This window comes from Scyliorhinus canicula, chromosome 7, assembly GCF_902713615.1.
Source record: "Scyliorhinus canicula chromosome 7, sScyCan1.1, whole genome shotgun sequence".
Lineage (NCBI taxonomy): Eukaryota > Metazoa > Chordata > Chondrichthyes > Carcharhiniformes > Scyliorhinidae > Scyliorhinus > Scyliorhinus canicula.
The window spans coordinates 165,508,440-165,520,805 of record NC_052152.1 but is presented as its reverse complement, the minus strand read 5'-3'; the positions used below and the strand labels follow the sequence as shown (position 1 = coordinate 165,520,805).

General features: G+C 47.4%; 1 protein-coding gene across 2 annotated transcripts in view; it reads left to right on the top strand.

Annotated features, from left to right (window-relative positions):
- gmeb2 (glucocorticoid modulatory element binding protein 2) overlaps window positions 1–12,366 on the top strand; it is a 115,170-nt gene that overhangs the window by 50,309 nt on the left and 52,495 nt on the right. The window contains exon 3 of one of the 2 annotated variants that reach the window (XM_038803194.1): window positions 3,047–3,138. In XM_038803194.1, coding sequence (XP_038659122.1) covers window positions 3,047–3,138 — 92 coding nt within the window. Of the gene's footprint in view, window positions 1–3,043; window positions 3,139–12,366 lie in introns of both variants that reach the window. The other variant, XM_038803193.1, reaches the window with a different exon arrangement.

Genomic DNA, 12,366 nt, shown 5'->3' with positions numbered 1-12,366 from the left:
AGTCACTATGGGCTGCTGATGACATTATGACGACCTATGAAGCAGAAACAACATGGAGAAAAATACAGTAACATTGCCTGGAATTGCAACAACAATGCCACCGACAACTTGCAACGATATAGCGCCTTTAACCTAGTAAAACATCCCACGGTATTTATAGAACATAGAACAGTACAGCACAGAACAGGCCCTTCGGCCCTCGATGTTGTGCCGAGCATTTTCCGAAACCAAGATCAAGCTATCCCACTCTCTGGTGTGCCCCATGTGCCTATCCAATAACTGCTTGAAAGTTCCTAAAGTGTCCGACTCCACTATCACAGCAGGCAGTCCATTCCACACCCTAACCACTCTCTGAGTAAAGAACCTACCTCGGATATCCCTCCTATATCTCCCACCCTGAATCTTATAGTTATGCCCCCTTGTAACAGCTACATCTACCCGAGGAAATAGTCTCTGAACGTCCACTCTATCTATCCCCCTCATCATCTTATAAACCTCTATTAAGTCGCCTCTCAGCCTCCTCTGCTCCAAAGAGAAAAGCCCTAGCTCCCTCAACCTTTCCTCATATGACCCACCCTTCAAACCAGGCAGAATCATGGTAAATCTCCTTTGCACCCTTTCCAATGCTTCCACATCCTTCCTGTAATGAGGTGACCAGAACTGCACACAATACTCCAAATGTGGTCTCACCAGGGTCATGTATAGTTGCAGCATAACCCCGCAGCTCTTAAACTCAAGCCCCCTGTTAATGAACGCTAACATACTATAAGCCTTCTTCACGGCTCTATCCACTTGAGTGGCAACCTTCAGAGAGCTGTGGACATGAACCCCAAGACCTCTCTGTTCCTCCACATTCCTCAGAACCCTGCTGTTGACCCTGTAATTCGCATTCACATTTTTTCTACCAAAATGAATCACCTCGCACTTATCAGGGTTAAACTCCATCTGCCATTTTTCGGCCCAGCTCTACATCCTATCAATGTCTCCTTGCAGCCTACAGCAGCCCTCCACCTCATCCACTACTCCACCAATCTTGGTGTCATCAGCAAATTTACTGACCCACCCATCAGCCCCCTCCTCCAAGTCATTGATAAAAATCACAAATAGCAGAGGACTCAGCAGTGATCCCTGTGGTACACCGCTGGTAACTGGTCTCCAGTCTGAAATTTTCCATCCACCACCACCCTCTGTCTTCTATGTGATAGCCAGTTACTTATTCAATTGGCCAAATTTCCCTCTATCCCACACCTCCTTACTTTCTTCACAGGAGAATTTTGAAACTAAATTTCACGGTGAATCACACAATGAGATATTAGGGCAGATGATCAAAAACTTGGTAAAAGTGATTGATGTTAAGGAGCATCATAAAGGAAGAAAGATTTTGGAACGGCAGAGAGGTCTGGAAAGGGAATTGCAGAGCTTTATAGGGGCTAGGAATCTGAAGGCGCAGTTTCCAACAGTGGATTGATCAAAATCAAGCTGCGCAAGGGGTCAAATTTCGAGGAGCACAGAGAATTTGTTTTTTTATCTCGGAGGATTTTAAGCTGGCAGTGGTTAAAATAATATTTTCCTACCTGTAGAACATTCCACTGCCATAGATTTAGGATTCCTGGTATGTCTGTGGAAATCGCGGCAGCAAAATGGTGTGGGTAGTCCCCTAAATACAGTTGGGAACTCTAGTAGGAAAAAATTATTTACATAAATGTGACATATAATTGAGATTTGTGCATGCTCATGGTGCATGCTTGTTTTTGCTGCAGGAATTGTTATTTGAGAAAATGTGTGGTCACATGCCCAATTTCCTGATCCCTGCGTTTCTCTGCAGTATTATGGCAGTTTCATAATATTGAGGTTTTGGTATCATTGTTATCTGCGTTCTTGAGAACATTGCAACCTTGTAGTCTGCATTCTTTTAGTCCTGTGTCATTAGGGGACTATAATACTTTCAGCAAAAAAAAAACAAATCAGCATTTTATCATATATTTCACAAAACATATATTTTAATATTGTTTTATAGCTAGTAGTTGTCTCAATGAATGTTGTGGCGCGGTCTTGCTGAGCAATATGTGAGCATCAATAAATTTCTATATAAAGGCATATGACCTATTATCAGGCCTAGACCTGCATGATGAGAAGAATATTTCAATTAAAAGAAAGTGATTGGTGACTAAACTTCTAAACTCTTTGTTTTAATTTCATATGGTAATCACATTTTAAATATTTCATACCGGAAATGAATCCAAATTTTGTGCCTCTTGGTATCACTAAGAATTGGGAAATGGTAGTGTAAAGTGCTAATTATTTTATCAATTTTGCGATGCAGTTTGGTGTCAATTTTGTGTTAAAGGCAAAGTTTACCAGTTCTGGGAAATTTCTACCAATGCTGTCTGTCCATGTCAAAGTGAGGCACGTGTAGAAGTGGTATAGCCCAGCCAGCCACAGAGAAAAGTCCTTTAATAATAATAATCTTTATTGTCACAAGTAGGCTTATATCAACACTGCAATGAAGTTACTGTGAAAAGCCCCTAGTCGCCACATTCCGGCGCCTGTCTGGGTATACAGAGGGAGAATTCAGAATGCCCAAATTACCTAACAGCACGTCTTTCAGGACTTGTGGGAGGAAACCGGAGCACACGGGGGAAACCCACGCAGACACAGGGAGAACGTGTAGAATCCGCACAGACAGTGACCCAAGCCGGGAATCGAACCTGGGACTCTGGCGCTATGAAGCAACAGTGCTAACCACCGTGCTACCATGCCGCCCAGTTGACTTGGCTTGGAGTAAGGTCTCAGACTTGAAGGAACAACAGTATCCAGGCCTCCTGTGAAATTGTATCACTTACGCTTTGACCGAGTTGTACAACATTTGTTTAAAGTAGTCACTACTTAAATGTTTTTAAGTATAAAACGGCAGTTGAATGAATGAAGTATTTGTCATTGAAATTCTATGTTAAATACTGGTGATTGCATTTATGTAAATGTAATTTATAGACCTGATACTATATTACTTAAATACTTCGAACATTCTTTGTCTCTTACTCAGCAGTGGAGGATTAAGTGATGACAGTATGGACTCTATCAACACCCCTGGAATCTATTCATCTTCCTCGACACTGATTCAGAAGGGTGATATTATTGGTAAGTGGAATGGCTACATACCAATAGCAAATTATGTCAGATTGTGGGAATAATTTTGATTTGGATTTGAAACCCATTCTGCTTACTCTTAACCGTAGACCTTCGTTAGGACACCATTTCAAAATAAGGGAGAAGCCACTTAGGAGCGAGATGAGAAGATTTATTTTTACTCCGAGGGTTGTGCATCTTGGAACTCTCGAATCCAGAGAGCTGTGGAATCAGTTATTGAATATGTTTAAAACTGAGATTGTCAGATTTCTAAATACCAATGAATAAAGGGATGTGGGGATAGTGTGGGAAAAAGGCATTGAAGTGGATGATCAGCCATGGTCACACTGAATGACTCGATGGGCCAAACTTCTGCTCCTGTGTTCTCATGTGTTGACACTCCAAAGATAGATCCTAATGGCGTTTTGTGATCAGAGGAAGGCTTGGAACCATTCTATGCGAATAAGATCAAAACTTCAAACTATTGAATACCAGTTGTATCTGGGGAACACTGCAATGCTTAAAACAATACTTTTGAATATTTCCATCCAGATTATACTTTTGCAATTGTTCATGATCGCCCTGAGGCTGGAACCCCAAGAACTCACTTCCATTATCCCCCATATGGAAACCGGATCACTAAACCACCCCAGTACTTTCTCAATATTGCCTGCCCAATAATAAATTAATAAACTGGGTAAAGCTAAACCTCCTGACTCTATCCCTCTGGAGGAATGCCCTACGATCATTGGGGTCTTAGCCATCAGAATAAAAGAGGACACTAATTTGTTAATTCTGACAAAGCAGGACTTGGGAGAAAAGTGGTGAGACACTGAAAAAGAAATAAAAATCTCCATAGCACATTAATTTTAATAGCCTGAACCCTGCCCCCCAAGGACAGGGGGAGATTATCTTATTTCTTTAAGTCAGTTTTGACCCCATTGACTAGACCAGTATAATTTAATTTATGAAGCGAGGTCCAATCGTGGGCCACCCGGTTACCCAGATAACGAAAGCTAGATCTGGAAAGGTGAAAAGGTAATATCCCCAGATGGATTCTCCTCCCCGGGGGAGTTAACCAGGAAGTATTCGCGCTATCTAAATTCAAATTTACCCAGAGAAGGAGCCAAAACTCCTCAGTAGCTTCATTATCTCATCCATAGTAGATACTGGGTCTGTAATTAAAAGAAGTAGATCATCTGTGTACAGAAATACCATGGGGGGCGATTCTCCCAAAGGGAGACTGAGTGCCGACGCCGGAGTGAAACCCGGAGTGTTTCACTCCGGCGTAGGAGGCCGCTTCTCGCCCCCATTTTGGGGGGGGGGGGTGGGAGAATCGCGGGGGGTGCCAGGGCGGTGTGGCGTGATTCGCCCGGCCCTCCCGCGATTCTCCCACCCGGCATGGGGAGCGGAGAATCGCGCCCCCTATGTTCCACCCCTCCCTGATTTATCCCCCTCCATTTTCTGGAAGACCTAAGCGCTGTAGCAAGCGATTCTATTGTTATAAAAAATAGGAGCGGAGACAGTGGACATCCTTGCCCCTATTTAGCGGAAAACATTTGTGCGAACACTGGCAGTGGGTGCCCTATACAGTAAACAAATCCAGCATATAAACCTTTGCTCAAATCCCAACCTCCCAAGAATCTCAAAGCAATATCCCCACTTCACCCTATCAACTGCCTTTTCCGTGACCAGAAGAACAATCATCTCCAGTTCGGGTACTGAAGAGGGGGAGACTACACCATTTAATAGCCGACGTATATTGGCCAACAATTGCCGACCCTTGACAAAGCCTGACTGGTCTTCCGAGATCGCATTTGGGAGGCAGGATTCCAACCACAGTGCCAGCACTTTTGTGAGTAACTGAGCGTCCACGTTCAAAAGCGGAATAGGTCGATACGACCCACATTCTGTAGGGTCCTTGCCCTCCTTAAGGATCAGGGAAATAGCAAATGTAATGGGCAACAAAAGCCGGGACAAAAAGTCATTAAACATATTTATAATTGGAGGGATCAGTTGTTCCGCAAACGTCTTATAAAACTCACTGGGGAAGCCATCAGGGTCAGGACCTTAACACGTCTACATCAACCCAATACATTTCCAAATTTACTCTGGGCCCAATGGGGATTCCAACTCTTCACGTCTCTCCCTCTCAATCAGGTCTCCCCTCAGCCTCCGTTTTTCCAGTGTAAACAATCCTAGTTTATTCAACCTCTCCTCATAGCCAACACCCTCGAGATCAGGCAACATATTGGTGAACCTTCTTTGCACTCTCTTCAAAGTTTCCACATCCTTCTGATAATGTGACCAGAACTACACGCAATACTCCAAATCTGGCCTAACCAAGTTTTATATAGCTGCAACATGATTTCCCAACTCTTGTACTCAGTGCCTCGGCTGATGAATGTAAGCATGCAATATGCCTTCTTAATCGCCTTGACCACCTGTGTTGCCACTTCTAGGTAACCGTGGACCTGCATGCCCAGATCACTCTGTATGTTAATGTTCCTAAGGGTTCTGCCATTTACAGTGTAATTCATATCGAGATTTACCTCCTCAAATGCACGGGCTAAACTGCTGGCTTGTAATGCAGATCAAGACCAGCAGCGCGGGTTCAATTGCCGTACCAGCCTCCCCGAACACGCACCGGAATGTGGTGATTAGGGGCTTTTTACAGTAACTTCATTGAAGCCTACTTGTGACAAGTTATTATTATTATTATGATTATTATTATTATTTTCATCCAGATCATTTATATATACTACAAACAACAGAGGTCCCACCACTGATCCCTGTGGAATGACCTGCTTCTGCACTGTAGGGATTCTAAAAAAGTCAATACCTGAGTATACCTGGTGGACATGGAAGAAAAATAAAAATCTTTATCACCCAGATGAAAAAAGCACCACAGATCTACCTGCCCCTTAAAAAACCTGTCCCACCCACCCTTCCGCAACCTTGTCTGGTCTCTGACTGGCAAATGAATCTCCTGCAGAAACACCACGTCAGCATTCAAATGTTTAAGGTGAACAAATACCCTCGACCTTTTCACTGGGCCATTCAATACCCTGACATTTCAGGTGACCTCATGAATTGGGGGTCTCCCACTGCCCCACCTCGATCCAGAGTCAGCCATTTCCACCAAGAGGGATTATTTAACAGTTCCATAGATAGTACAGCAACCAGGTCCACCCTACCCACTAGCAAGATTAAACAAAGAAAAATCTGCACTCACCATCAGCAACTAGCCAGCCCCCCCCCCCCCCTCCCAAACCCACTCCTCCCCACGCAAACAATCCCACACCCAAATGTACATACAAAAACCAGTAAGGCAAACAAAAATCATTAAACCCTACTTCTAATAAACCTAATTCCGACAGAAAAAACCCACTAAGCTGATTATTTAAAACCAAACTAATATCATGAGCTGCAGTCACCCCCACTGCTCCACTCCAGTTAGCTAACTCTTAGGCTAACAGTGTGGCTCCCGCCCAGAGTGGAAAAGAAAATGCAAACAGGAAAAGGACACAAAAGTATAAAAACCCCTTAAATCATAGCACTCCAACAGGGACCTATATATTTTTACAACAGTTATGAAAAATAGATCAAAACCCTCCATAGAATTAAGCCCCCCCCCCCCCCCCCGAGTGCAACGTGCAAAACAACCAACCCAAAAAATGCAAATGTGAACATGAACAAGGAATCCCAACAACTCACCATATCCACATGCCCACTCCAAACATTCAAAAAGCCTCAAAAACCTGCACCCAGCCCATGCTTTTTTACAAAAGAATCCGCCTCTGGCACATCAAAAAAATAGTCCTTGCCCTCAAAAGTCTCTCTTAGCCGCGCACGGGACACCAACCCAAATTGGACTGCACTTTTGGACAAGGGGGCTTTGGCCTTGATAAGCGTTGCCCGCTTCTTTGCCAGCTCCGCACCCGCATCCTGATAAAGCTTGATAGCATGGCATTGACGGCATTTGTAGTCCTGCGCCTTTCTCAGGACCCGTTCTTTTTCTTAGAACCTGTGAAACTTCGCAATTACTGCTTGCTGTGGTTTGTTGGGATTGCGCTACTGTTGGAGTGTCCGGTGGGTTGACCCAACTCGGGAGGGGACGTGAGTCCACCTTCTCTTGCCATCTTCCCAAACATCTTCACAAAATACACAGTGGGGGTTGAGTCTTCCATCCCCTCTGGCAACCCCAAAACCCAGATATTTTGCCTCCCTGAACGATTCTCCAAATCATTCACTTTGGCCTTCAGAGCTTTACTCGTCTCAGCCATCAGAGACATCTCCACTTCCAGAGAGCCAATCTGGTCGCTATGCCTTGAAAGAGATACCTCCATGCTTTGTACCACAGCACCATGCTTTTACTGTTTCATTGGTCTCTTCCATTACCAAACGAATGGGAACCTGGGCTTCTTCCATCGACTTGCAAAGGTCCTCTGACACTACCCTCCTTTGCTTCTCAAATTCCGCCACCAAGATGCTGGAAGCATCTCTGCCGTTAATGCAGTGGCCGGAGTCACAAACCTGCCACCGCCATTTTCTCCACCGACGATCCCGAAAAGCCTCCGACTCAGTCGATGAATCTCTTGTTTCAGGCTATTAACCCCTGGCCTTCCTGGGCATTTCCTCTATGTAGGCACCTTATTCCATTAACCGAGTGGGTTTTTAAACAAAGATACCCTGAGAAACTGGGCGAAAAGGGCTGAAAGAACAGTACCCTAGCTGGAGCCATCTTGTGCATGTCTTCCCCTTGCATAACGCCACCAGACGTCCCCCATGGCCCATTAACATTAACCGTTTTTACCCACTTTAGGACTGAGTAATCGAAGATATTTAAAAAAAATATTTAAGTCTTACCTTTTGTCATATTAATGGATGGAGTGATGCTGGCAAGCTGATACTCGTATTGGACATGCACCCCCCCCCCCCCCCCCCCCCCCCCTTCCCCAGGGCAGCACGGTAGCCTTGTGGATAGCACAATTGCTTCACAGCTCCAGGGTCCCAGGTTCGATTCCCGGCTGGGTCACTGTCTGTGTCGAGCCTGCACATCCTCCCCGTGTGTGCGTGGGTTTCCTCTGGGTGCTCCGGTTTCCTCCCACAGTCCAAAGATGTGCAGGTTAGGTGGATTGGCCATGATAAATTGCCCTTAGTGTCCAAAATTGCCTTTAGTGTTGGGTGGGGTTACTGGGTTATGGGGATAAGGTGGAGGTGTTGACCTTGGGTAGGGTGCTCTTTCCAAGAGCCGGTGCAGACTCGATGGGCTGAATGGCATCCTTCTGCACTGTAAATTCTATGATATCTATGACACACACACACACGTCTCTCTCTCTGATACGCACACACACACACATGTATATACATATATGACCCCTCTCTCACACATACAAATTCACTCCTCTCATCCAAAATCGTCCCCTCTCATGCACATTTATTCCCTCTCACGCGCATTCATCCCCTCTCACGCGCATTTATCCCCTCTCACGTGCATTCATCCCCTCTCACTCACATTCATCCCCTCTCACGTACATTCATCACCTCTCACGCACATTCATTCCCTCTCTCGCATTCACCCCCTTTCTCGCACACACTTCCTCTCATACACTCACCCCTTTGCACACTCACCCCCTCTCTCGTGCACTCACCCCCTCTCTTGCGCGCACTCACCCCCTCTCGTGCACACTCACCCCCTCTCTCACGCACACTCACCCTCACTCTCGAACACACTCAACCCACTCTTGCAAACACTCTACCCCCCACTTACACTCTACTCCCCACGCACGCACTCTACCTTTCTGCGCACAATGTTCACCCACGCACACACTCTACCCTCCTGCACATATGCTGATCCTCCCACACACGCTCTAACCCACCCATAAACACTCTACTCCTCAGCACACATTCACCCCCTCCTTCTCACGCTCACACTCGCTCCCTCTCTCGCACACTCACCCCTTCTCTCACACTCACCCGCCTCTAATGCACACTCACCCCTCTCTCGCACACTCACCCTTCTCTTGCACACTCACTCTCTCTCTAGTATATTCACCCCCTCTCCTGCACACATTCACCCTCTCTCTCTCATATATTCACCCCTCCATTTCTCTTGCACACATTCACTCCCCTCTCCCTCTCACACATGCATTCACCCCCTCTCCCTTACACACACACAGCCACTCACTCCCTCTCTTTCACACACCCATTCACTGCCTCTCTCACACATTGGCCTCCTCTGTTAGACTCACTCACCCCGCCTCCCCTGTCTGCTCCAACTACCCACTCCAAGGCTCGCACCAACCCCCTGCTCTGAGGCCCGCTGCATCCAGCTGCACTGTGGCCCAGTCACCCATCCTCCCCATCCTCCCCACCCCTTCTCCCTTCCCCACCCACCAAATTCTGTTCCGAAGCCCTCTCTTTCTATCACTCCGATGTCTTCCTCGTCCAGTCAGAAGCAGGTTGGCTTCTCCAGAAACTAGCCTCTGATTAGCAAACAGCTCAGCAGCAATTTTTCAAATTTCACAAATACACAAATATGGGAGGCTGCCATCAACCTGCAGCGTTCAGGAGACCCCAGTTTGGAAACTCATACTTTATCTTCTCTAACCGTGGGAAGTCGTACAGGTCACCCAACCATGCTGCTACCCGCGGTGGTGATGCCGACCGCCACTCCAGCAGAATTGGTTGCCGTGCAATCAGAGAGGTGAAGGCCAAGACATCGGCCCTCCTCTTCTCCATGAGTTCCGGCTTCTCTGAAACTCCAAATATCGCCACTCCCTCCTCCACTATCCTGGCTAAGACCACGAACAGTCCCCCCCCCCAGAATTTTTCACAACCCCAAAACATGTGCGCATGATTCGCCGGCCCTCACCCACACCTCTCACACTCATCTGCTATCCCTGAAAGAACCCACTCATTCTCGCCCAAGTCACATGAACTGCATCAGGCTCATCCTTGCACAAGAGGAGGTCCCATTTACCATTCGCAGTGCCTCACTCCATACTCCCCAATTGATCTCCATTCCCAACTCTGCTTCCCATTTCTCCTTGATCTTCACCACCCCGCTCGCCTCCCTGCTCCTCCAGTCACTTATATATATCCCCAATTCTTCCCTCCCCTTCCACACCCGGAAGCAGCAGCCGCTCCAGCAGGGTGTATTCCAGCAATCTAGGGAACCCCTTCCAGACTTGTGCAAAGTCCCTAACCTGTAGATACCTGAACTCACTACCCCTCGGCAGCTCTACCCTCTCCCTTAGCTCCTCCAGACTGGCGAACCCTTCCTCCAAATCCCTCACCGTGACCAGTCCCACTTCCCTATACCTCCTGTATACACTCTCCATCCCCCCCGGCTCAAACCTATGATTCTCGAACAGCGGCGTTAGAACCGACATCCCTTCCACCCTAAAATACCTCCTCAGCTGATTCCATTTCTTCACCGTGGACTGCACCACTGGGCCCCCTGAATACCTACTCGGAGCCATTGGCAATGCTTCCGTCACCATAGCCCTCAAACTAGACCCCTAACAAGATTCTTCTTCCATCCTAACCCACTCTACCCCTTCTCTTTCCCACCACCGCCGCACCTTGTCCACATTCACTGCCCAATAATAATGAAGCAAGTTTGGCAATGCAAACCCACGCTGTTGCCTCTGCCTCTGTAGCAGGGTCCTCTCCACCCTCGGCACCTTCCACGCCCATACAAAATTAGAGATGGTTGTGTTCACTTTCCGAAAAAAGGCCTTTGGTATAAAGATCGGGAGAGCCTGAAAGATAACCAAGAACCTTGGAAGAATATTAATTTTCACCACTTAGACCCTCCCCGTCAACGTTAAGTGCTGTGTATCCCACCTCTTAAGATCCTCCCTGGCCTCCTCCACTAGCTTCGTTAAGTTCCACTTATGGAGCCACGTCCATTCCTCTCTACCTGAATCCCCAAGTACCTAAACCTATCCCTCGCTACCGTAAATGGCATCCCCCCTAAATTAGCCCGCTGTGCCAGCTCATTCACCGGGAATACCTCGCTTTTCCCTACATTCGGCTTGTATCCTGAGAACCCTCCAAACCTCCCCAACAGACCCAAAATCCTTCCCATACTCTCCAATGGATCCAAAACATACAGCAGGAGGTCATTGGCACAGAGCGACACCGGGTGCTCCCTCTGTCCCCTCATTATCCCCTGCCACTCTGCCGACCTCCTGAGAGCCATCACCAATGGCTCTATGGTCAGCGCAAACAGCAGCGGCGACAGCGGGCACCCCTGCCTCGTACCCCTGTGTAAGTCAAAGCTTCGTGAGCTCATATCATTCGTCCTCACCCTCGCTCTTGGCGCCACATACAGCAACCGCACCCCTGCCACAAATCTCGGCCCAAACCAAAACCGTCCCAAAACTTCGAACAAGTACCCCTCTCCACCCGATCAAATGCTTTCTCCGCGTCTATGGACACCACCACCTCTGGTACCAGAGCTCTCGACGGATTCATCACCACAATCAGCAGCCGTCTTATATTACTTGCGAGCTGCCTGCCCTTCACGAAGCCTGTTTGATCCTCTGCAACCACCCCCGGGACACAATCCTCCATCCTCCTTGCCAACAACTTAGCCAATACTTTCACATCCATGTTCAATAGTGATGAATGTGACATCTAACCGCCTGTTTGTTTAACTGCCCGATTTTGGTTATGAATTAGTCATGGGACATGATTCTGTTGCCGCGTTGCGCTCAAGCGAGAGCACAATGCGGCTGGAGAATCCCAGGAGAGGCCTCTAGTGGAACTCCTGACAGGCTCCGCGCCTCGCGAGATTCACCGAAGTCCCGTGAGACATCGGATTTGGAACTCTGCCCAAAATGGGCGGGACCTAATGATGCTCGCGGAAGTAGGTCGTAAACCTACTTATGATCTACCAGCCTGGGATTCACCAGCCTCCTTCGATTCTCCAGCCTCCCCAGGGAGACTACAGCCAGGCGCCGATCTGTGCTGGTCCACACAAACGTGGACCAGGCGGAATGGCACCTGGTGAATAGAAAAAGGAGCAGGGAGTACAACTTTATAAAACCTTGGTTAGTCCTCAGATGGAATTTGTGTGCAGTTCTGGTCACCGCACCATTGGAAGGACGTGATTGCACTGGAGGGGGTGCAGAGGAGAGTCACCAGGATGTTGCCTGTGATAGGGGTACGTCGTTGTTTCCTAATGGAGGATATTTTTGATCTGTATGTGTCTTAGCTGGGTTCATT